This window comes from Odocoileus virginianus, chromosome 26 (genome assembly GCF_023699985.2).
Source record: "Odocoileus virginianus isolate 20LAN1187 ecotype Illinois chromosome 26, Ovbor_1.2, whole genome shotgun sequence".
Taxonomy (NCBI): domain Eukaryota; kingdom Metazoa; phylum Chordata; class Mammalia; order Artiodactyla; family Cervidae; genus Odocoileus; species Odocoileus virginianus.
The window spans coordinates 40,111,957-40,138,983 of record NC_069699.1 but is presented as its reverse complement, the minus strand read 5'-3'; the positions used below and the strand labels follow the sequence as shown (position 1 = coordinate 40,138,983).

The window sequence follows — 27,027 nt, the reverse complement described above, 5'->3', positions numbered from 1 at the left end:
CAACATATAATTTGAAAGGCAATTACATTCCAAAGAAACTTGCAAAGTTTTTATATCCTAATGGAATAAACTCTGGTCCAGTTCCTTGTTATTCTCTAAACAAATATTATTGACCACCTACTTTGAATAAGGCATTGTGTTAGAGGAGATAAAATGATGCCTAAGACATAGTTCCTTAAGAAGATCACAAACTAAGAGAGAGAAGAAAAGTACCAAAATGACTCTTACGTAAAAGGAGGGCAGGTACCATGAAAAAAGCACAAAGTAGTTTTTCCCCTCTGCCAAGGGGGAAGAGATTACCTGTCTATGGTCATCATTAAAGGTTTCACAGAGGCAGATGTTTTTGAATGACAAAAAAATACAAGCTACCTCAGGGAAAAGCTATAGTTCAATTTAGCTAAAATATTACACATGTATAGAAAGAAGATTAAGCTGGAAATTCAAAAGATAAAGTTTTATCTTGGAAGGCCTATAAAGTGAGAACCAGGAAACAATACTATCATTAGCTCTTTATTCATTAGGCAATAGGTAATCATTTTAGATTTGTTTTATGTAATATATTATGTACACTTTAGCTAGGAACACTGTATAAAATATATTGCACTGAAAAAGAGAAGAGACGGGTGTCTTTGGGCAAATTTTGTAATCCTCAGTAGCCCTCAAGTTTGCCAAAGGAACTCTCTCAGAACAATATAGGGAGGATTAATAAGATGTGCGTGTTCAGTGACTCTGTGACCCCATGGACTGCAGCGTCCCCTGCTGCTCTGTACATGGGATTGTCCCAGCAAAAATACTGGAGTGAGTTGCCACTTCCTCACCTAGGAGATGTTCCTGACCTGGGGATCAAACTGTCTTCTGCATTGGCAGGTGGATTCTTTACCTCTGAGCCAGCTGGGAATCTCATTAGTAAGATAATATGCGCTTATTGATACAATGCCAAGAACATAAAAAAGCTATCAGCAGCTGAAAGAATATGTTAGTAGTGATAGCCAAGGTCATGGAAAGGATGAGATGGCTGTAAGAGACATTTCAAAGGATTTTAAAGACTTTTTTTTAAAGGCTTTGCTTACTGGAAGAAGATTAGGGTCATTGGTAGAACACGGAAGGTAAGCTGTAAATATTTATTTGAGGGAAAAGATGTCAAGTTCTTACTGGCTGTGCTAGTAGGACATCCAGATAGAATGATTCTTCATGCAGTTAAAGTGTGAACCACTGCACCAAACAGAAATTCTACACTCTGGAATCACCTGAATTATTAACATTGTTTTTAGCAGACAATAACTGTAAACCAAAGCTCATTTAAAAATCAAAAAGAGACAACTATAATTGTACTGTAAAGCCGGCAGGGATTACCATAGGGAATCTTTAACTCTGGGTGATATTCACCCTGCTTCCACGTCTAAACAAAAAGCTATTAACAAGTGAAAGAAAATTCTAAAATCAACATTCTAATTTCTATTATTCACAATGGTGTTATGTTTTAAGAACAATAACTTTAAAAACTCTCTTTCACTCACGTACTAAATCCCAATGAATTAGACTCAGGAAATCCAGCAGTATAATACAGTAAGAAAACAAAAGCATAGTATTTCTGAATGCTGTAATCGGTAACTCAGTTCTAAAGTTTCCTCTCACATGGACATTATTCTATGACTACTTTTCCAACCTTTAAGTAAACTGGTAAATCTTTGTCAAATTGATCCAGAAGACAATGCAGTGACACCCTCCTCCCAGAAGACTGTCGAAATCTAAAACAAAACTGGGTATCTCCAAGACAACCTAATGAAAACAAAAATGAAAGAAATTAAGGACAGCACAGTATAACATCAGTTATTCAGTTTCACTATATTTTAGAGCTAAAGAGGTCCTATCAATTATTGAAACCCATTCTATCATGTTTTAGAGAAGAAAAAGGAGACCCTGACAGTTTCCGTGATTTGCTCAAAGCCATCTTTTCTAGTTAGAGGCAAAGTCATTAGTAAGACAAACATCTTATGTCCCTCTATTGTTTTTCCTATTCTGCTTTCTCCATGTAATTAAAACTTTTTGAAAACTGTGTGCATGTAATGTTGACTCACAAACATAATAATGGGCAAAAGAAACTAAATACAAAAGGACACAAATTGTTCAAATCTATTTATATAGTTTTTTTTTAAAGCAGGCAAACTGTAGTGTTTAAGAATGTACAGTTGGATGATAAAACTATAAGGAAAAGCAAGAAACTTAACATTGTAAGAATCAGTGTAGTGATTTGCAAAGCTACATGCATCCCGGTATGCAGAGCAGCATTATTTACATGCTAAGGTATGGATGCAATCTAAGTGTCCATCAACAGATGAACAGATAAAGATGATGTCACACACACACACATAGATACACAATAGAATATTAGCCAGAAAAAAAGAATGAGTTGCCATTTGCAGCAACATGGATGGACTTGGAGGGCTTTATGCTGAGTGAAATAAGTCAGACAGAAAGACATACACTGTGTGATATCATTTCTATGTGAAGGGAAAAAAAGAAAACAAACTGTAAGCAAAACTAACAAAATAAAGCAGACTTGAAGATACAGAGAACTAATGGCTGGTTACCAGTTGGGGGGTGAGGGGGGGATAGAGGGAGTGGGAAGGTGGGGGATATAAACTACTGGATGTGAGAGAGGCTATAATGATTATTGTACATTAAAGGGAATACAGTCAATATTTTGCAATAACTGTAAACAGAGTATAAACTATTAAAATTACATTACAATGTTTTAATAAAAAGAAAAAAAGAATCAAGGATAGTGGTTACCTTAGGAGAGGGGGAAGGAAATAGTGTTTGGGAAGGGACATGAGACAACTTCTGTGGTACTGGCAAAGTTCTATGTCTTGGCCTTGTGTGAGTTTCATATTTCACAATGAGAGTTAAAAAAAAAAAAAAAAAAAAGGACATAGCAGACCCAGGAAGGTTCAAGTAAAAGACTTCCCATTTAAATCATTTCAATTATAAATAAAGCTTTAAAACTTTAATCATTTTAGCAAACCTCTTAAAACATTACCTTGTCAGGCAATAATTACAAAAAACTGTAAATGCTCTAAAAAGTAAAAGACACAATAAGTAGTTTGTCACTCAGATTCTTCCTAGTTACTGTATTTAGAACTAATAAGATTATATTAAATACAGAATCTGCTCAAGAGTTTCTTACTATTATTACACACAGAAGTACTTCTATCATTAGTATATTAGCATTACACACAGAAGTACTTCTATTTCTTTAGCACATGAAGTTCTCAAAAAAGAAGGGAAAGTGAAAGTTGCTCAGTCATGGCCGACTCTCTGCAATTCTCCAGGCCAGAATACTGGAGTGGATAGCCTTTCCTTCTCCAGGGAATCCTCCCAACCCAGGGATCGAACCCACATCTCCTGCGTTGCAGGCAGATTCTTCGCATTGCGGGCAGATTCTTTACCAGCTGAGCTACAAGGGAAGCTCAAGAATACTGGAGTGGGTAGCTGATCCCTTCTCCAGCAGATCTTCCCAACCTAGGAATCAAACCAGGGTCTCTGCATTGCAGGCAGATTCTTTACCAACTGAGCTATCAGGGAAACCCAACTTTATATTACGTTTAAGTGTTTTAAAAAGCAACTCAGTTTATACAGCTACATGTAATTACAGAAACTAGTATTTCTTTGGTGGAGAAGGGAAGAAACAAAGAGGACTGGAGAGTGAGTCAATTCAGTTTTTTTACTTGTTACAGCTGATGGTTTAAAATAAGGAAAACACATGAGACCGGAAATAATGGAAAATACTCCTAGCACTGTTTTAGTCCAACAGATTTATACACAGACAGTTCAGTTTTTCTCTTTAGAAGATAGAAAGATCCAATGAGAAGTACATTCTAATTTCTCTGAGACACTTAGCAAGATATAGCAGAGAAAATGCAATGGATTTTAAGAGAGAAGTATAGGTTCTGAAGGGATGCTGAGCTTTATGGAAATAAAGTAATGAAGTTCCCACAGGCCTACCCACCCAGCTCCATTCCCAAATCATGGGCATGCTGTAAGAATTTTCCAGTGACCAGCTGTACCTGCAAATTGTGCAGAATTGGTCAGGAAGCTAGATCACCAGGTCACAAAGGCGTTAGCCACAAAGGCTTTAGCCAGTGTCTCTGCGAACTGAGGTAAATGGTTCCCATTTCATATTTCCGAAGTCTGTCCCTTCACACACAAAAGGTTACTAAAGGAATATCAACTCTTTACCTGGGCAGACCTTTGTTCTCTATCCAGACTTCACTATTAATGGGACAGGAAAAGAGGCATTGCGGATTGGCAACCAGGTTGTTTCTTTCAGAAAATGATACTGTGGAGGGTGGGGCAATCCTGATACCCTACAACCTCATCAAAAATAAATCTACCTTGTTAGTATGACCCATCCAGTTTGCCTATTTTTAATAATAGAGTGAACCCCTACATAAGTAATATCATGATTACACATGAACGATGGTTAACTATGACTGTGAACGTGAGGGAAAAGTTACAATCTGAGGAAAAAGGAGCCAAGATCAAGGGAGCTAGTCCCAGGTCCATCAGTAATTAGCCTTCTACAGGTTACTTAGCCTAAGTGACTTGTCAACAAAAGTAAGAGGCATCATAACATGATCTCAAAAGTCACTTTCGGCAGTTATATTCAATAATTCTAAAATAAAACTCCACAACCAATTATGATTCTAGTGAATACCAAGCATCTTACCCAATATATTCACTAAGAAAATGAAAGACCTATAAAGATCCAAAAAGATCTAAAAGTCATGCAACGTGCACCAACGCTTTCTGATTATTAACAAAAAACAGGAAAAAGTAAATGGAAATTACTTTTTCTTTATTAAAATCAAGGAATAAAGAATTTACACAAATTTTAAGATTTAAATGGCAGCTCTCCAAAGAAAATATACCTTTACATGGCTTCTTGATTAAGAACAACAAAAACCCTTTCCTTGATAAAGTAGCAGGTAATAAGGAAATGGCAGATTTGCTCAGCAAATCCCCAAAGCCTGAGGAAAATTCTACTTTAATCTAACATAATCTTTACTAGCCTCGAAAACAACGAATAATCTGACGTTCTTTACACCAAGAAAGTTCCTGTAGCCTTCCTCCAACATCCTTTTCCAAACAACTAAGTTGTTAGGAGCGAAATCAAACAGAATTCCAGGTCAAAACCTTGTTGTTATTTTGTCTGCTTCAGAAGTGGTTCCACCCACCCTCAGCTTTCAATGCATGAATTGAGCACCAATTTCAATGAGTGCTCCCTCTGTGGTAGGCACTGTCATGAACATTTTAGATACATTAACTTAATTGGTCTTCATATTTCTCAGGTAAGTTCCCATTGTTAGTCGCCTTTGTCAGGAGGAATCCGAGGCACAAAAAAATTATATAATCATCCGAAGAAATAAATCTGCTAAATGGTGGAGTAAGAAGAACCTAAGAAGTCTGAATCTGGAACTGATACTCTTGAACATTATTATATCATACTGATTCTTGCAAGTTAAAATAGACCTTAAAAACACCACTTCCAGGGTACTCTTTCTGCCCACTTCTGATGCCTATGTCAGAAGCTTTCTCTATCTCCTTTATACTTTAATAAAACTTTATTAAAAAAAAAAAACCACTTCCACTAATATGAAATATCCAGAATAGGTAAATCCATTGTGACAGAAAGCAGACAGGTGGCTGCTTGGGGCTGGGTGCGGGGAGGGGAAGAGGAGGACAAGGGAGCATGAAGGGGGTGATAAATATTTTCTAAAACTGACTGAGGTAATAACAGTTCCACAACTCTGTGACTGTACTAAAAATCACTGAATTGTACATTTTACAAGGGTGAACTGTATCTCATAAATCTTTTTTTTATGCTACTTCACTGCCAACTGGAGCAAATCAAAAGTTTCTCTTCTCTCTCAAAAAACAAAAATCCTTCTAAAAAGTACACCTCTGACTGAAGAGTTGCTGAACTCACTGGTTTCTGGGCCAGTCCTGTCAGTTTCAGCAACTCCCATACAAATGCCATGTGGTATGCCACAAACAGCTCTCCTCCCATTTTAAAATTATCAGTGGCACAGGTGATTTTATCTTCTACATCTGCCAATCAAACCAAGACTGCAAAGCTACAGGTGAACAGAAGACACTTTCCCATATCAAAAATATTACCTGAGATTTGAGGAAAAAACTTACATATTTTTTCCTAAAGGGAAGAGACAACTTCAGAGTATTTTTATTTTAGCAGAAAACAGCTATAGAACAGATCAGAGTAAGACTAATAAAAGAAAACATGAGACTTTAAGCATGAGCCCCATTCCTGGCCTTCAACTCTATGTAGTTACTCTCTCTGAGATGAGAGCTGGAAATGCTGAGAAAGAGTTTAGAGCAGAGCTTCTCAAAGTGTAGTCCACAGACTGACTCTTGTCACAACACATGACACAATAAAAACTCAAATCGAGAGTACACATTTAGAAACCCTTGTAGCAATTTGCTATTTCCATGACAAATCCGGACTTTCATTTTGTATTTCTTTGGTTTTTCCCCTTTTCATGGTTCTAAAAATTCATGTATATAGCATTCTGTAAAAGCACTGGTCCACACAGATTGGAAATTTTTTAAAAATCCAAATGGTCCTTCAACACAGAGGAGTGTGAGAATGCGAGGTGCACTGCTTTCACCACCAAGTGTAAAACAAGTGTAAAACACATGACGATAGCCCAGCTGTTTACAGAGAAAAAATAACCTGCTGAGACAAATATCATCTGTACATCTAATCCATCCAGAATAAGGATTAATCTTTCCCTTGGATTCATCTGTACTTGAAACTCTCTACTAATGCTGAGTTTTCCCTCTGGTCATGTTTAGAACATGGTGATTATAGTCCAAGGCTCAGGAATGCATATATCCAAATGATATTAATAGTAAATAATGAGAAAATAGCTGACAAATATTTACCAGACAGAAAACATCCTTTAAACATAGGTTCCTAAAGATAAAAGCCATTCAAATGGAACAAAAGACTGAAATCTAAAACCAAACCAAACTTTTTTCTAAAGTCACAGTATCTAAGATGTGTGTGTTGGCAGTGCGGAGAGGAAGTGGACTGCCAAATCCTCCCATTAAGAATCTCCAATTCTTTGTTACCTGTAGAATTTACCACAAAGTCTAAATGCTGTTTTGCTTTCTTTTTAAGTGTGCACCATGGAAACTAAAGCTAGGTTATGATTCTCTCCTAAAGACTGCTTTACTCCATCTTCTGCAACAATACAGCTATCTCGGGAAAAATCAAATCCATTCCAAAGTTGGCACAGTACTGATTTTAACTTCCATTTAATGAACACAGAAGTGAAACAAACTATTTGGACAATCACAGTTGAGAAGAGCGATCTCAAATATGTACAAAATGCAGTCTCTTGCTGTCTAGATTAATATTCATCTGTTAAGATGGCAAGGCACTGATTTTTAAGATCTTTTGTCAACTTTACTTCTAAGCACCAACCATACTTTTAATACTTCATTTGATGTGCAGCCTATAAAAAGGCATTACAAAACATACATAGGTCATTCAAATGCCTAAAATACCGAACACATTCTTATTTTTTTTTTTTTGACAATTTAAAGATGATATTTTTTTCCTTTATTTTTATTAGTTGGAGGCTAATTACTTTACAATATTGTAGTGGGTTTTGTCACACACTGACATGAATCAGCCATGGATTTACATGTATTCCCCATCCCGATCCCTCCTCCCACCTCCCTCTCGACCCGATCCCTCTGGGTCTTCCCAGTGCACCAGGTCTGAGCACTTGTCTCACGCATCCAACCTGGGCTGGTGATCTGTTTCACCCTAGATAATATACATGTTTCGATGCTGTTCTCTTGAAACATCCCACCCTTGTCTTCTCCCACAGAGTCCAAAAGTCTGTTCTATACATCTGCGTCTCTTTTTCTGTTTTGCATGTAGGGTCATATTACCATCTTTCTAAATTCCATATATATGTGTTAGTATACTGTAATGGTCTTTATCTTTATGGCTTACTTCACTCTGTATAATGGGCTCCAATTTCATCCATCTCATTAGAACTGATTCAAATGAATTCTTTTTAATGGCTGAGTAATATTCCATGGTGTATATGTACCACAGCTTCCTCATCCATTCGTCTGCTGATGGGCATCTAGGTTGCTTCCATGTCCTGGCTATTATAAACAGTGCTGCAATGAACATTGGGGTGCACGTGTCTCTTTCAGATCTGGTTTCCTCGGTGTGTATGCCCAGAAGTGGGATTGCTGGGTCATATGGCAGTTCTATTTCCAGTTTTTTAAGAAATCTCCACACTGTTTTCCATAGCGGCTGTACTAGTTTGCGTTCCCACCAACAGTGTGAGAGGGTTCCCTTTTCTCCACACCCTCTCCAGCATTTATTGCTTGTAGACTTTTGGATAGCAGCCATCCTGACTGGTGTGTAATGGTACCTCATTGTGGTTTTGATTTGCATTTCTCTGATAATGAGTGATGTTGAGCATCTTTTCATGTGTTTTTTAGCCATCTGTATGTCTTCCTTGGAGAAATGTCTGTTTAGTTCTTTGGCCCAGTTTTTGATTGGGTCATTTATTTTTCTGGAGTTGAGCTGGAGGAGTTGCTTGTATATTTTTGAGATTAATCCTTTGTCTGTTGCTTCGTTTGCTATTATTTCCTCCCAATCTGAGGGCTGTCTTTTCACCTTGCTTATAGTTTCCTTTGTTGTGCAAAAGCTTTTAAGTTTCATTAGGTCCCATTTGTTTATTTTTGCTTTTGTTTCTAATATTCTGGGATGTGGGTCATAGAGGATCCTGCTGTGATTTATGTCGGAGAGTGTTTTGCCTATGTTCTCCTCTAGGGCTTTTATAGTTTCTGGTATTACATTTAGATCTTTAATCCATTTTGAGTTTATTTTTGTGTAAGGTGTTAGAAAGTGTTCTAGTTTCATTCTTTTACAGGTGGTTGACCAGTTTTCCCAGCACCACCTGTTAAAGACGTTGTCTTTTTTCCATTGTATACCCTTGCCTCCTTTGTCGAAGATAAGGTGACCATAGGTTCGTGGATTTATCTCTGGGCTTTCTATTCTGTTCCATTGATCTATATTTCTGTCTTTGTGCCAGTACCATACTGTCTTGATGACTGTGGCTTTGTAGTATAGTCTGAAGTCAGGCAGGTTGACTCCTCCAGTTCCATTCTTCTTTCTCAAGATTACTTTGGCTATTCGAGGTTTTTTGTATTTCCATACAAATTGTGAAATTATTTGCCAAACACATTCTTCTTTTTGGCCCCATGGAGTCCTAACCACTGGACCGCCAGAGAATTCCCTGAACGAACTCTCATTTTCACAGATTTACACTTGAGTTTACGTTCCAATAAGAAAATGACTCATACAGAGACTAACTACAAAACTACAAAAGACTATCCAATTAATGTCTTAGTTTTTATGCGCATGTAGAGAGGAAAGTTATGACCAACCTAGATAGCATATTAAAAAGCAGAGACATTACTTTGCCAACAAAGGTCCGTCTGGTCAAGGCTATGCTTTTTCCAGTGGTCATGTATGGATGTGAGAGTTGGACTGTGAGGAAAGCTGAGTGCTGAAAAATTGATGCTTTTGAACTGTGATGTTGGAGAAGACTCTTGAGAGTGCCTTGGAATGCAAGAAGATCCAACCAGTCCATCCGAAAGGAGATCAGTCCAGGGTGTTCATTAGAAGGACTGATGCTGAAGCTGAAACTCCAGTACTTTGGCCACCTCATGTGAAGAGTTGACTCACTGGAAAAGACCGTGATGCTGGGAGGGATTGGGGGCAGGAGGAGAAGGGGACGACAGAGGATGAGATGGCTGGATGGCATCACCAACTCGATGGGCATGAGTTTGAGTAAACTCCGGGAGTTGGTGATGGACAGAGAGGCCTGGCGTGGTGTGATTTATGGGGTCGCAAAGAGTTGGACACGACTTAGCGACTGAACTAAACTGAGAGAGGTGAAAGAGGGCCATGAAAACCAGCCATGATCTGAAAGAGAAGAGTGTGCAAGGGTAATCCACTGGGATTCCAATCACATAAAGTCTGTTCATCCTGTAATCCATACAACTCAGCTGACCCTGAATCTTGGAAGTCCAATCCAACACTCACTAAATCAGAACTACATGTATGTGCTTTGTAAGGAAAATGTTACATGAAATAAGGAGAGAAACTATTAGGCCTCTATCATTCTCTCATTAACAGGCAAAACATGCAAAAAGAGTCTGATAATCCAGATCACAACAAAAGTCCTCCTGGGATTTCTCAAAGCCATCTTTTTTTTTTACTAAATTATTTTTTTTCTTACATATTTCATGAAAGCTGAGTTCAAAATGTATAGGAAAAAAACTCTGGAAGCATTTATAAGGAAAAGAGAAAATGCTATAAAAAACTAAAATGTCAAGTCTCCCAGATCAGATTGTCTAAACTAAATTAACAGGATATTAGAAGTAACGACAAAGGAAAAGGAATCTGAAGTGCCTTTGAGTCACAGGATTATAACTGTGTGGTCTAAGAAGTTGTGTTCTGGTCACTATAAGCCTGAAAAACTATTTTGAAAGTGAAACACAAAAGGCAACCTGAAAGATTTCAACAATTAGGGTCACACAAAGAGAGAGTTTTGAAAGAGACCAGCAAAACCAAGTTTAATAATAGCAAACACTTATAAAGTACTTTCTACAGTCAAGCGCTATTCCAAATGCTTTATATATACTAACTCATATAAACTTATGCAAATAACTGATGGCCAGGCTTTATAACCATGTTTACCCTGATATTTTTTTAAGTCTCTACTTTTACAGAGTTCTTGGAACTAAAAGAAAACTACTTACTATAAATCCTCAAACATACCAATGTTGCTGATTTTCAGGCTCTCCATTATTTCAACAGTTTATTGTTCCATGCTATTTTACCTCATTACAAGTTAACAGTTACTTTAAAAGTTTAACAACTAACACCAACATAAGTAAGATGTGACTAGACATCATAAACTAGCAATCAAAATCACTAATCCGTTAAGCTGAAAATGACTTTGCATTCTGCTATGCTATTTTAATTAATTTTCCCATATTAAGAAAAAAATCAGTATTCTCAATATAAAATTCAACAGAAACACCACATGAAAAATAGTTACCTGAATTTGAATCTGGAAAAGACAAATAGCAAATATTGGTTTTCTGAAAAAGAAAACAAAAACTATATATGCTGACACATATACACCAATAAAAACAGAAATGCAACAGTAAACAACCTAGAGCAATATAGTTACTTACTTCTTTATCAGTAAGTTTGGAATGCTGAGGATAGATTACCTGGAAGAAAAAGAAGAGTTAAATTTTGCTAGATAAATATGTGAAGTATATATTATAAACATTAGTAGGTACTTCTAAAATACTAGTCGGCTATTATCAAATTGTTTTAAGAAATAGTTCACAAATTTAACAATGAAACACAGGAGAAGCTGGGAGAATTAAGTAGGGTTTACATTTGGCAAAAAAAAAAAAAAGTTTTAAAGTTATCTCTAAAACTTGGGTGAAATTTTGAGTTATCAAGAATAATTTACCTGTGGAGAAAAGGAAACCCTTCTACACTGATAGTGGGAATGTAAATTGGTATAGCCACTATGCAGAACAGCATGAAGAGTCCTTAAAATATGAGAAATACCATATGACCCAGCAATCCCACTCCTGGGCATATACCCAGAGAAAACCATACTTTGAAAAGACACATGCATCCCAATGTTCATAGCAGCACTATTCATAATAGCCAGAACATGGAAGCAACGTAACTGTCCATCAACAGAGGAATGGATAAAGAAGTGGTATGTATGTACAAAGGAATATTACTTAGCCATAAAAGAAACAAAGTAATGCCCTTTGAAGCAAAACAGATGGACCTAAAGACTATCATACTAAATAAGTCAGACACAGAAAGGCAAATATCATATGACATTGCTTATATGTGGAATCTAAAAAAGGTACTAATGAACTTAATTTCAAAACAGAAGTAGAGTCATAAATAAAGAAAGCAAACATGTTTACCAGAAATGGCAGGGGGCAGGGATGAACTAGGAGACTGGGACTGATACATACACACTATCACATGTAAAACAGATAACTAATAAGGACTATGGGCTTCCCTGGTGGCTGAGATGGTAAAGAATCCATCCGCAATGCAAGAGACCTGGGTTCAATACCTGGGTTGGGAAGATCCCCTGGGGAAGGGAACAGCTACCCATTCCAGTATTTTTGATAAATATATATACAAAATTTTTCCATCTTTTTCATATCTACTTGATCATTATTACCCTGATAGCTTAGTTGGTAAAGAATCCACCTGCAATGCAGGAGACCTGGGTTTAATCCATTCAATCAATTGACCTGGGTTCAGTCCCTGGGCTGGGAAGATTCCCTGGAGAAGGGAAAGGCTACCCACTCCAGTATTCTGGCCTGGAGAATTTCATGGATTGTATAGTCCATGGGGTCACAAAGAGTTGGACACAACTGAGCAACTTTCACTTTCAATAAGGACTACAGCATAGAAAACTCTACTCAGTACTCTTGTAATGGCCTATATGAGAAAAAAATGAGTGGATATATGTATACATGTAACTGATTCACTTTCCTGTATACCTTAAACTAGCACAGCATTATAAGTCAACTAAACTTTAATAAAAAGTTTAAAAAAATTTACCAACTGAATTGCCAGCAACTCAAAGTTTATGAAGTCTTTTTTTTGTAGCCTAAAATCTAAAGAGAACTTGATCTATCAGCTGGTAGCTACTTCAAGAAATAATTTTCAGTTGATTCCAAGAAATACAAATCATTACTTATTAAAATTAAAAGGAAAAAATAATTACCTGCAGTTTAAGAAATCTCAGAGGCCACCTTCCTGCCATATAGCCTATTCCGATTTCTCCAATCCCTTTAATAATCAGAACACATTCCTAAACAGCTCCGTTTAGTGCCTGCAGTGACCACAGCTACCTTCTGAGGGAAACTCCTGCCTCAGAGCCCCCACAAAGCAAGTAAGATGAGGCCTCAATAAGCATGAGCAAACACCAGAGCCAAGGGCACCCACTCTACACATCAATCAATCATCTGCCCAGATGTGGCTGGGCATGAAAATTCTGCCCAAATACCAGTGCCCAAGTTGGGCCAGTACAGATTCTCTGGAATGTGAAGAAAAGAGGGCTACTCTGAGGAGCAGGTTAGCTAGTGGCTGATAAGCAAAAGGTGAAAAAAAACACACAAAATGTAGCCGAACTGTTTTAATACTGGCTTGCTAATGTGAGGATCCATGGCTTCTCAGTTCTGGAAGAATCCATGAGTTCTTCTATTCTCCAGTTGTCCAAGAGTCTGAAAATCTTACATTTCCAGAAATAACATATAGTAATAGCACATAACGGGGCTTCCCTCATAGCTCAGCCGGTAAATAATCTGCCTGCAATACAGGAGACCCGGGTTTGATTCTAGGGTTGGGAAGATCCCCTGGAGAAGGAAATGGCAATCCACTCCAGTATTCTTGCCTGGAGAATCCCATGGACAGAGGAGCCTGACAGGCTACAGTCCATGGGGTCGCAAGAGTCGGACATGACTTAGCGACTACAGAGGGAGAGAGAGAGCGCGCATAATAAACCATATTAAAGTGGTTTCACATATTTATTTCATTTATTTAGTTCTCACAATAATAGACGAGGCTAGTAAAATGGTATCACCATTTTACATATAAGAAAATGAAGGTAAGATAAAAAGATGAGAATTAGCATTTTCTGAGCATCTTTCAGAGTTTCTAATTTTCATAACAACTCTGTCAATTCTTCTCATCTTTAGAGAAGAGGGGACAAGTACACATTAGCTACATAACTCTCCTAAAATTTATTCATTTAGTAGGTGCCAGAGCCAGGCCTTGAACTTAGGTCTGTCTGATATCAAAGTACACAAGCCACCACTCCTCATCCCACCCACAGTGGCACTCATTAATACGCAATCGCAACCCTCTTCCCCCACAGCCAGGGTGGGACATACACTCTTTCTCAATTCAGGGGTACGGGGTGGATCTACGGAGCTGATACGTCACACGAAAACACCCAGCTGGTATGTTCTATTCCTGGAATAGAGAATGACACCAATTCAACATTTGCTCTGTTTTGCTTTGTATCCCATGTTGTGACCAACCTCACTTAATCTGTCTCCACAACTAATGAAGGTAAGAAACTAGTCTGTTTTGTTCAACTCTCTTTTCACACCTAGAACTGTTTCTGGTGCATAGTAGACACTAAAGAAATATTTCTCCAATCAGTGGATATACTCTCACATTAGTTCTATTTGACAATTCTATATTTGGTAAAATGTTGTCTTAAGTGTACATAGATCTTCCTTGCTTCACCTTGAGATCACTTTCCTTTGTCACCTTTAAAGTAGAAATGGCAAATTTATAATCTATTTAGCCATATTTATGAAAACCTCATTACATGTAAATTACACTAGAGTTTGCTGGTCTAAAACATATTGACAAATTTAGTGGTCTGTAACAGCTTCACCTTAGGCTCTAAAATCACTTTTATGTGAATGCCCTTCAAATTTTTATTTCCTCAAATTAAAACATCAATTGAAAAGCAAATACACAAAGTTAGATTTTTTGGTGTTACATGAAGACATCAACCATGGTTCCTTTGGATTTTGGTTTCTTAAATATTAGCATGATAATATAAAAAACAACATTGCTATCTTTTATAGCAGTATAAACAGTACCCACATATAGCAGTACCTTAAATATATAAACATGTATGTATGTATGTATTTAAGGGGCTTATATATGCTATATATATTAATAAGTAACTTTTTAAAAAGATATGAAAACTGTATAATCTATCAAAGTCTGCCTTTTATGGAATTCCCTGGTGGCCCAGTGCTTAGAACTCCACCTTTCCACTTCAGGAGACCTGGGTTCGACCCCTGATCAGGGAAGTAGGATCCCAGAAGCCGCACAGCCAGGGCAAAATATAAATGAATAAATAAATAAATAAATAAATAAATAAATAAATAAAAACTCCACCACTTAAAAACTAAAGATTGTACTAGACTATCAAATAGTATTTAGAATTTCATTTTAATGTATTCTGTTAGAACTAATCAGTGTCTTATTTTGGAACAAATATGATATTGTAAAAGAAACAATGTATATTTATATGCTATAGCTACTGAAATGGCCACATTGTACGTAAGATCAGAAAAATTCATACTTAACTTTAAAAATCTCAACTCCCTATTTTAAAAAACAAAAGAAAGAAAAGTAACCACCACCAAGTATTTAGAAGTGAACAAACTGCCACTGTTACTAGAATTAATTTCTACATACATACTTCATTTTGTTTTTTTAAAAAAAGCTTAAATATAAATTTGTGCTTTGTCACTCAGTTGTGTCTAACTCTTTGTGACCCCATGGACTCTAGCCCACCAGGCTCCTCTGTCCATGGGGATTCTCCAGGCAAGAACACTGGAGTGGGTTGCCATGCCCTCCTCCAGGAAAATATAAGTTTGGGCAATGACTATTAGTTTGGTCAGTTAGCTCCTGATACCTACATGGGAATTAACCAAGTGTAGATTGGCTCCAGTACCTGGAGATGCCTCTCACTTGAAGTTTTCTCACTCCATAGCTCAAGTAAAGGCATCTCTGTCCCCCCAGCCACTGGTATTCCTAGGAGGCATCAAAGGGAGACAGAATCAACTAAATGTCAGTCTGGTTTTGTTACCTATGTTAAGATCTCCCATGTTACAACAAAAAGGGGAGAGAGGCATGGTCAGTTAATAACCCAAGAGAAAATTGAGTTTTATTTTATATAATTATTACGGCCTAAATATGGTAACAGGCTGGATGAAGCTCAATCTGGAATCAAGATTGCCAGGAGAAATATCAATAACCTCAGATATGCAGATGACACAACCTTTATGGCAGAAAGCAAAGAGAAACTGAGGAGCCTCTTGATGAAGGTGAAAGAGGAGAGTGAAAAAGCTGGCCTAAAACTCAACATTCAAAACAGTAAGATCATGGCATCTAGTCCCATCACTCCACAGCAAACAGACGTGGAAACAATGGAAACAGTGACAGATTTATTTTCTTGGGCTCCAAAATCAGTGCAAACAGTGACTGCAGCCATGAAATTAAAAGATGCTTATTTTTGGGAGAAAAGTTATGGCAAATCTAGACAGTGTATTAAAAAGCAGAGACATCACTTAGTTGACAAAGGTCCATCTAGTCAAAGCTATGATTTTTTCAGCAGTCATGTATGGATGTGAGAATTGGACCACGAAGAAGGCTGAGCACCAAAGAATTGATGCTTTTGAACTGTGGTGTTGAAGACTCTTGAGAGCCCTTGGACTGCAAGGAGATCCAACCAGTCAATCCTAAAGGTAATCAACCCTGAGAATTCATTGGAAGGACTAATGCTGAAGTTGAAGTTCCAATACCTGGATAACCTGATGCAAAGAGCCGACTCATTGGAAAAGACTCTGACGCTGGGAAAGGTTGAGGGCAGGAAGGGAAGCAGGTGACAGAGGATGAGATGGTTGGATGGCATCATTGACTCAATGAACATGATTTGAGCAAACTCTGGGAGACAGTGAGGGACAGAGAAGCCTGGCATGCTGCAGTCCATGGGGTCACAAAGAGTTGGACACGACTGAGCAACTGAACAGCAACAAAATATGATCACATATTTCACATCATGATATGACAGAAAAAAATATGCCTAAGAAAAATATTAATATATCTGCTGGAAAAGAATATTACAAAATGTTTTAAATGGGTGTATTCAAAGGTACGTCTCTGCTACTTGCCCTTACATACCTACCATTCCCACCTCGGCATGAAAATAATCATGGTCCCAGGAGGAGGAAAATTAGGAATACCAGCTAACTTACCGCCAGTATCACTTGGACATGGAAAAAATTCATTCCTGCCATGCACCCAAGTTGTGTGCAAATGGGTGTCAACCTGACATATGTGACTACATGTTTGGCTCTACTGCATGACCCTGACTGGCATTCCAGACCTGGAAGAGGCTGCATTTCCCTAGACACACTTGCCTTGATCTCTTACAGAAACATCAACTTGTATATAAACATCATGACCTGAAGGAGAGCATGAATTCGAAACACAATGAGAATTATGTCTTCAATGAACAAACAATAAGTGTATTGCAAATGGAAACTGTTTATAGGCAAAAAACAAGTCTACATTTTGCAACTGGTATTATCTTATGTAATTGTTTTAACTGGCTGAAAAATATTTTAGGATATAGTAAGTACAATATGATATCTCTTTTAAGAGACTTTTAAATATGAAAAATAAAGCAATGATACCCGGTAGTAATAAGTACACCTAAAACCCAAATGTCAATTGCTAAGTATCATTCTTTAGTAAAAAAGAATCAGGGTTCCTTGGAGAGGTAGCTGATAACAGGGCTAGGGCAGGAAAAATAGAGGATGAGCCTAGAGCATCTTGTGGTGCCAGAAAGAAAATAAGTGTTTAAAAAAGGGGAGGCATGATTTTCTGGACACAGAAACCAATCTGAAAGAAAAAAAAAAAAAAAAAACGGTACCAATGCCCAAAACTGGAAAAATTTGACCAAAAACATAAACAACAGTAGTAACCCAAATAATAAAATAAGTATCCTTGAGTCCATACTGATAGATAAGATGAAGAGACAGATGGATGGGTGGATGGATGCAAATCATAAATCTGACAAGGATTTATGACTATAAGACTACAGGATCCATAGAGTTCTTACATTTCAACAATAAAAAGTCAAATAACCCAATTTTTAAATGGGCAAAGGATTTGAGTAGACATTTCTCCAAAAAAGATATACAAAAGGCCAATAAGTGCATGAAAAGACACTCGATGTCATTACTCATTAGGGAAGTGCAAGTAACATTACAGTAAGACACCAACTCACACTTCTACAGTGGCTGTAATCGAAGGACAGAGAAGTGGTAGCAAGGATATGGGGAAATTAGAACCCTCATACATTATTGATGAAAACAGAAAAAATGAAGTCACATTGGGAAACCATTTAATGGTTTCTCATAACATTAAACATGGAATTACCATATATCTCAGCAATTTTATTTGTAGGTGTATAGGTTCAAGAGAAGTGAAAACATACATTCACACAAAAACCTGTATATGAATGTTTATAGCAGCATTACTCATTATAGCCAAAAAGTGGAAACAATCTAAATTTTCATTAAATGATGAATAAATAAATAAAATGTGATGTATGCAAATAATGGTATAAAACTCAACCATGTAAAGGAACGAAGTACCAATACATTCTACAACAAGAATGAATCCTGAATACATACTAAGCGAAAGAGACTCAGATGTATAGAACTGACTTGTGGACTCTGGGAGAAGGTGAGGGTGGGATGTTTCAAGAGAACAGCATTGAAACATGTATATTATCTAGGGTGAAACAGATCACCAGCCCAGGTTGGGTGTATGAGACAAGTGCTCGGGCCTGGTGCACTGGGAAGACCCAGAGGGATCGGGTGGAGAGGGAGGTGGGAGGGGGGACCGGGATGGGGAATACATGTAAATCCATGGCTAATTCATATCAATGTATGACAAAAACCACTGTAATGATGTAAAGTAATTAGCCTCCAACTAATAAAAATAAATGGAAAAAAAAAAAAAGAAGCCAGACACAAAAGGCCACATGTTCTATGATTCCATTCATATGAAACATACAGAAAAAGAGAATCCACAGAGGCAAAGCAGATAGTGGTTGCCAGGGGCAGGAGGGAAAGGGAAATGGGTTGTGACTGAAAGTGGACCTAAAGGAAATTTGAGGGCAGTAATAATATTGCTTCTTGATCTCTACTGTAGTGATATGGCACATTCACTTTATGAAAATTCACCAAAATATAGACTTAGGATTTGTACACTTTTCTATATGTATGTTACACTTCAATGAAAATGTTTACTGATTTTAAAAAGTGGAAAAAATGGCCAGAAATCATAGTATCCTCAAGTCTAAAATTTCTGCTTGCTGAAGATCTAACGTAAATTATGCTACTAGAAAACCTGATCAGTTTGAACACGGAATGGATAGTAAAGCAGCTCTCTCAAAATAAAGAGTAAAATTTATTGTGTGTGAAACAGGTAGTTAGTGGGAAGTTGTTATGGGAGGAGGGAAGGGAGGCCCAAGAGGGAAGGAATATATATAAGTATTTTATATAATTATCAAATTATGACTGATTTGTGTTGTTGTATGTTGTATGGCAGAAACCAACACAAGAGCGTAAAGCAATCTTCTTCCAGTTATGAAAAAAGTTTTTTAAAGAGTAAAGTTTAGATACAGTTTTCCATATTTCACATCATTCATCATAGTAAGTATAAAACATAAAGTACTGGTGAAAGAACTAACTTGACAGTAGAACTTCCCAGATTATCTCCAGATTATATAATTTAATAACTGAATCAGAGATCGAAAAATGAAAGCGAAAGTGAAAATGTTAGTCACTCAGTCATGTCCGACTGTAGTCCACCAGTCACCTTAATCCATGGAATTTTCCAGACAAGAATACTGGAGTGGATTGCCATTTCCTTCTTCAGGGGATCTTCTGACCCAGGGATCGAACCCGGGTCTCCCGCATTGCAGGCAGACTCTTTACCGTCCAAGCTACCAGGGTAGGAATTGGAGATTACTACCACCAAAGAAGCCTTTGTAGAATCTGGGAGCCTAAGAAGCTCAAGAGGTCACTAAGGTTTTAAATCTCAAATAATAGAGCTACATCAAGTTACCATGAACTGCTACTATTTCACAACGAAATTTAAAGGTCATCATTGGTGGTGGTGGTTTAGTTGTGTCTGACTCTGGCAACGCTGTGGCCTACAGCTTGTGTCCATGGGATTTCCCAGGAAAGAAGGCAATTTCCTTCTCCAGGGCATCTTTCTGACCCAGAGATGGAACCCAGGTCTCCTACACTGCGTGCATACTCTTTACTGGCTAAGCCCCAGGGAAGCTAAAGGCCACTACTAACACCCTGCAAACCCTACCCTAACACTCACCGCGGCACAGCCTACCTTCCATGCCAGACTGTACTCTCAATGAAGGAAGAGAAGATCAAGGCTTTATCTCCAGAACATTCCAAAGTTTGGATATGGCAGGTGTCCAATAAATATCTGAATAGATGGCTCAATGGGACAGTATGACATGCAATTACACACACCCATCTCAATTAAAACAGTGAACATGCTGAGGATCAAACACTGAGGCTCTAAGTCACCAGAAGAGAGAAAGAAACAAAGAAAAACTTTCATGTAACTGCCTTTATCCTTCTCAGAAAATTAACAGAAACTTTGCTAAGATACAGAAAACCGTGATGGCTACTCTAGGTTCTACCTTGCTAGGGGATAAGAACACATAAGCAGTGACTCAAAAAAAAAAAAAAAAAAACAGAAGGGAAAGAAAGGCGAGTCAGTTCTGCTAAATGCTCTTTTAAAATCAGCCTAAGTTTACCCAAGAGCAGAGCTTTATCTTCAATTTGTTAGGGGAAAAAAAAAAGGTTGGGGGAGGATCAACAATCAAATGATTATAAACTGTCCTGCTTTTTATAATTTAACTGACTTGAAATTCTCTTCATCAAAGAGGTGAAATACAAACTATATGTACATAAATAGGTTATGTCATAGATAATCAGCAAAGTGAAACCTACGAAACTTGACTCCCAGAAAATGCTTTAAATACTTGTGACTTACACAAGGTTAGCTTGGATGATTCACATCCAAAGCTGTGTATTTTTTAAATAAATTTAAGGCAAAACAATAGGAGTGCTTTCTGGTTATTGAATGTATGAGGACACTAATTATAAAAAGCAGCTAACATACTGGGCATGCATTAAATGACAGTAATTTTTACATGCTTTTAATCTCACTTAGTACCTCCAATAACATTTGCAGGATATTATATTCCCATTTTATAGCTGGGGAAAATGAGACTCAGAGAACTGAAGAAATTGGCCAAAAATCTGTTAGCATATGTTCAACACCCCAAGCTTGTGCTCTCTGCACTAGATTGAAATTCTGTCCAACAAGTTGATAGGTCACGGCCTTCAAGAGGGGGAAAGCCACCAATGATTTCTCAACTCTTATAAAATCGCAGGCTGGGAGGGTTCAAGAGGTGACCTCCTATGATGTTCTACATGTTCTGTGAGTTCACATGATTTGCATGTGAGTGTGCATGTGGGCTCAGTTGCTCAGTTGTGCCCAACTCTTTGTGACCCCATGAACTACAGCCCACCAGGCTCCTCTGTCCATGGGATTTTCCAGACAAGAATATTGGAGTGGGTTGCCGTTCCCTTCTCAAGAGGATCTTCCTAACCCAGGGATTTAAAGGCTCTCAAAAATGAAGACTATCTCTAAGGAAGAGTGTACAGGTGGCAGACAACTCTTCACAATGTGAATAAAAATAGAAATTACTAAATACCTAAATTAGGGAAAATGGTCAAATAAGTGGTGGTCCATAAAATTATATCTATGAAGAATCTTTAATGCTATGGCAACTGTTTATTAGAATCCTTACCAATAAAGGGAGACTCTTAAAGCAGACCTGTTTGGGAGATTGCTGCCCAGACCATGCTTTCAAGTGTCCCTTCCCTTTGCTGGGGAGAACCTCAGTGGCCACTACTGAAACCTGTCTCCTTACCACAGCTGACTAAACAAAAGGGAGCACCTGACCCATGCTGAACCAATCAGATACTCAAGTATTTGAACTGAGCTTCTGCCTGGTTCCAGAATACAAAAGTAGAAGCTTGGCTAAAATCAGTATGATGGTAACCCAAAGTCAGGTGAAATGGCGGAGCAGAAATTGAGACCCTAGCAGAGGAAACCAGCCTCAGCACAAAGAATGGAACAGACAGGCAAAGAAAAGCAGACAGAAGACCACACAGCTCCACAGAGACAAAAGCAAAAGCCTGGGGCTTTCCAAATCCCATGAGGTTTAACCCCGCTTCCTGCAACTGGGTTCCAAAAGACTCCTTACAATCAATTTCTCTATACTTAAATTTGAGAGGATTGCTGCTCTTAATATTCAAATTTGTCCTTGACAGATACAAAATTATGTACAGAAAAAAAAAGCATTAACAAAAATGCCAATATCTCTTAGTATAGTTATGAGTGATGCTTTCCAGTATTTACAATTTCCTTTCTTGTCAGATTTTCAACAATGAGCATATTATTACTCAATCAGGAAAAAAAAAACAAACCATGGAATAAATGAGGCAATTCTAAATTCAGATAATGAAGGGTTTACCATATAATCAGGTAATTTTACAGAGCTGGAAGTGACATAGAGTATATAAAACCAAGAAGATTTCAAACCTTGTTTCACAGGACCTATGGTGTCACAGTGGTGATGCTAGGGCCACTTCTGGGGAAGAGAAAGAAAGAGCACACCCCCTGTAGTCAACACCTTTTGCAGTCTCTTCCCAGCTCGAAAGAGCTCCTTCACTGTTCCTTTCTAGGTCAGGGTTGCCAGGGGACATTTTACACAACACAGACCACTACGCTAACCACTTAGGTCTTCAGCTGATTGTAGCACGGTGAGAATCTGCCCCAAACCAGGCCTGAGTATCTTCCGCTGGTGTTTGGAATGGGAATGACATTTACTCTCTTCATTGAAGTGGCTGAAAAGGGCAACTTGGCCATAAAGATCACAGAAGCAGAGAAGTCAGTTTGCAATGGAGCATAAAGCGTGAACAAAATCCATGAAACAAGAGCATAAAGAGGAGGCTTTCCTGGTTTTGGATTTTAGCCATTTTCTCTAAGTCCCTTTAGGTTTGTACCTTGGACAACTTGAAGTACCTCTGTGGCCTTAGCAAGTGTGCCTTTTTTTCCCCTAAGCCATAGCTTAGTTTCTGTTGTCCAAAACTGGCCCCATATCAACCAGATTAGCCACTAAGGTACATCTGATTTTTTTTCTTTTACACAGAGAAAGTTCCCCAATTTAAAACAAAACAAAACCGATTCTAGTACTTCAACTTCATTTTTCTGGTGAGAAAACTAAGGTTTAAAGGCCTCATCTCCACAAAGCTAAACATAGGGCTTTTCTTCATTGAAAAAGAGATTTTCAGTGCTTCCCAAAGACTTACATAGATCATATTGAATCCAAGGTACTGTTCCAAATGCTTCATCAACATTAACTTATTTAACCCTCACAATAATGCCATGATATAGGCACTGTTAACCTGTCACAGAGGAGTGTAAGGCTCAGGAAAGCTAAGTAACATGCCCTAAGTCACACAGATTCAAGCCTAGGTAGTCCAGCCTTAGAATCTAAGTTCTTGATCAATATTCTACTTAAATAGGGATTTAAGCTTAAGTAAGTGGCATTGTTTATGCATTTGTTTAAAATTTGCAAGTGGTAACTTCTGTCATGGCAGCACAGACTTGTTAAGTCTCTCTCAAGCTAAAGACTCGGTAACTGCATTTCTGATAATAGGACTGAAGTGGAGGATACACTGTCTAAACTTAGTTTTTAAGCTATTTTTCAATTAACTTCCCTTCTGAATCCCTATAGTTGTGCATTATAGGAAGTAGGGCTGGAGCTATTAATCCATTTACCCAACACAATTCTATACTTATCTTTTTTGTCCCATTACAGCCACCCCTCCTGTCCATTTTTGGCCTTGATATGGTGGTAATGGGGCTTCCCAAGTGGCGCTAGTAGTAAAGAACCTGCCTGCCAATGTAGGAGGCATTAAGAGACACAGGTTTGATCCCTGGGTCGGGAAGATCCCCTGGAGGAGGGCACAGAAATTCACTCCAGTATTCATGCCTGGAGAATCCCAGACAGATGAGCCTGGCAAGCTACAGTCCATATGGTTGCAAAGAGTTGGACACCAACTGAAGCAATTTAGCATGCATGCATGGCCATAATACAAAAGTGAAATATATATTTCAACTATCTTGTTATAGTGTTAATTTATACTTTTCTTCATATTAAAAGTGGCAATATTCTACAGTTTTCAGGAAAAGAAAACAAGATTAAATTGTGTTGCCTCTTAATGTATTTTTCTTGGAATCCTTTATTAGGGAAACTTCCCCACCCTCACCCTACACTTTCTAAAATCAGTGATTTCTAATCTGAGGACAAAGGATCAGGAGGTCCATAAAGGCTCCCCAGTTAGTAGAAGCATAAACAAGATTTTGTATTAGTATTTTCCTAATGGTGAGAGCTCATGAAGTTTGTGACTTATTTGCACCTTGGATCTTCAGAAAAAAATAAATTAAGACCACAGACCTAAAGAAATAGGAAAAGTGAAAGTAAAGTCGATCAGTCGTGTCCGACTCTTTGCAACCCATGGACTGTAGCCTGCACCAGGCTTCTCTGTTCATGGGATTTTCCAGGGAGGAGTACTGGAGTGGGTTGCCATTTCCTCCTCCAGGGGATCTTCCTGACCCAGGGATCAAACCTGGGTCTCCCGCATTGCAGGCAGATGCTTTACCCTCTGAGCCACCATGCAGGGTAAAGAAATAGGAAATGAAATTCAAAATAGCCTAAACAGTCTCAGTGATTCACATTTTTTGAGTACCTCAATACTTGCTAAGTATCATTTATTTGGTCAGAAAAAACACAGAAGTGTTATAAAGAATGCCCAAATGGTGAGTCTAAATAGATCTCTTTTAACTATTTAAAAATGTAATCTACTACAGCATGCTTTCTAACGAAATTGTATTCTACTACATATATAGCTTCAGGTTAATATGTCAATGTAAATGATAGATGATTTATAAATCTCTTCTTTATAGCCTTGGGAACTGTTGTTTTCATCTTAAAGTGCTGTTTATGTACTATCACTTTTTTAGTGAAGTGTGTCATGTGCCAAGCACTGCATTTAGCCCTATCCTCTAGTGTGATTAATTCTTGATTCTCTTCTAAATTGTAGTCTTAATCTACAAATATAGGCTAGAGTATATTCTTCATGTATGCCCAGAAACCAGGATAATACCTAGATCTTACAATGTCTGAGCGGGTAAAGAATCTGCCTCCAACGCAGGAGACACAGGAGACGTGGGTTCGAGCCCTGAGTCAGGAGATTCCCCTGCAGATGGAAATGGCAACCACTCCAGTATTCTTGCGTAAAAAACCCTATGGCCAGAGGAACCTGGCGAGCTACAGTCTAAAGGTTGGCAGAGTGAGAGACACAGCTGAGCAAAGAAACACAAGCACACAACGTGTATCAAGCTGCATAAAATACAGACAAGACAGGCTGACTACACACTCCACATGAAGAAATACATCCCGGGACAATTATCATAGACAACACATGCCACTGAAGTCAGAATGAGATGATTCATTAAAATCTGTCATTGCCACCCAAACAAAGATATCTTCTAAGCATCGGTCGTTCTTTTCTTGGATGCACAAAAACAAGTAATCCCTTATGCTACACAAGGGGCCCTAAATAATGTCAAGAGTAGTTAGGATTACAATGCCTTTTAACAAGGCGCAAGAAAGATGGAAAACTCGACAAATTCACAAACGAACGATATTCCTTCTGTTCGTCTTGATGGTAGCTTTCAGGCCGTTTCAGAAGCAACATCAAGAAGTAACAGAAATGAGGAACAAAGGCAGGAAAAGGCGAAAACCTCTGCTGAGATAAGCATAATGGCTTAGGCTGAGTGGCGTGCTTTAAGAGTCGCTGCAAATGACCAAAACAATCTGAGTCTAAAAAAAAAAAGTTGGTTGTTTGAGGTTTGGCTATTCTAATTCACCATATGTCAGGGACACTGTTCGCTTCTTGAAAAAGTCCCAAATATCCTGCCTGCGGTCTTCTCCGGGAGCCGCTAACCATTCTAGTTACTCCTGTGACACCGGGTTAAAAGAAAATGAAAATACGACCATCAGCAAGTATTTAGGAGGGGCCTACAGAGAACTTTTCACCCTTAGCCACAGCCCACGAGCCTCCCACGGGAACTGCCTCTGGACCGCAGCCCGGCTGACAGCGGAGGGGCCGCCGGCCACGCCCGGATGCGCAGCGGCCGGGGTCCAGGCCGGCCGGCGGGTCACACGCTCTGACGGAGCCGCCCCGGCGCGAGGACAAGGTGCGGCCGGGCCTCACCTCCACGGCTTGGCCCAGCTCCAGGTCGAAGCCCACCACACACACGCAGTGCAGCCAGGCTGAGAAGCCGTCCCAGCGCAGCAGGCCCCGGCTGCGGCCCTCGTCCTCTTCATCGTCCTCAGGCGTGGCTCCCGCCACCACCACTGCCGGCGCCTCGCGCTCCTTGTCCGCCGCCACCGCCTCGTCCAACGGCCCTCGGGAGCCGGGCCCCGAGCCTGCCAGGCCCCGCAGAGCCATCCGCCGCCCCCCCCGGCCGTTCGCGCCGCCTCCTCGGAGGACCGCGCCGCAGACTCCGCGCAGGCGCAGCCGCAGCTGTCGCAGCCGCGGGGGACGGGCCCGGCCGGGGAGGGGCCGCGGCACACGTGACCCTGGGAGTCCGGCTCTGCGCGGGTCGGCTGGCCCCGCCCCCCGAACTTGGCGACGTAGCGCAGGCACTTGACTGAAACTGTCAAGCCCGCTCTAGCCTCCTTGCTTTAAAGCTCGTCAAGCCTGAAGCAGTGTATCCTGAAACCTTTCTTCGCAGTCCAACGACTAGGGAAACAATTGGAATGACACCGTTCGTAATTATAAGGTATTACAAAATTGTTAGAACATTGTGGTAACAGTGGTTAACATTTATTGAACACTTACTCTGTGACAGGTGAAGTGCCAAGGAAGTAGTTACAAATATTACTTCATTGAATCTAGTGGGTAGACATATACTAGATACGTATACATAGATATGTATGTGGACATATACATATGTATGTGGACGTATACATAGATATATACACATAGATATGTTACATCTTTTTAGATAACCTGAGGTTCTGAGAGGTTACCTGACTAGTCAAGCAAGTATTAAAA

The 27,027-nt window shown here is 38.9% G+C and overlaps 1 protein-coding gene across 1 annotated transcript in view; it reads right to left on the bottom strand.

Moving 5' to 3' along the window:
• Nucleotides 1–26,484, bottom strand: part of DENND6A (DENN domain containing 6A) — a 50,829-nt gene extending 24,345 nt beyond the window's left edge. The window contains exons 1-4 of the mRNA XM_020898901.2: nucleotides 26,182–26,484; nucleotides 11,326–11,364; nucleotides 11,187–11,229; nucleotides 1,667–1,779 (exon numbers count right to left, since the gene is read on the bottom strand). Coding sequence (XP_020754560.1) covers nucleotides 1,667–1,779; nucleotides 11,187–11,229; nucleotides 11,326–11,364; nucleotides 26,182–26,418 — 432 coding nt within the window. The 5' untranslated portion in view covers nucleotides 26,419–26,484. The remainder of the gene's footprint in view (nucleotides 1–1,666; nucleotides 1,780–11,186; nucleotides 11,230–11,325; nucleotides 11,365–26,181) is intronic.
• Nucleotides 26,485–27,027: the final 543 nt, after the last annotated feature.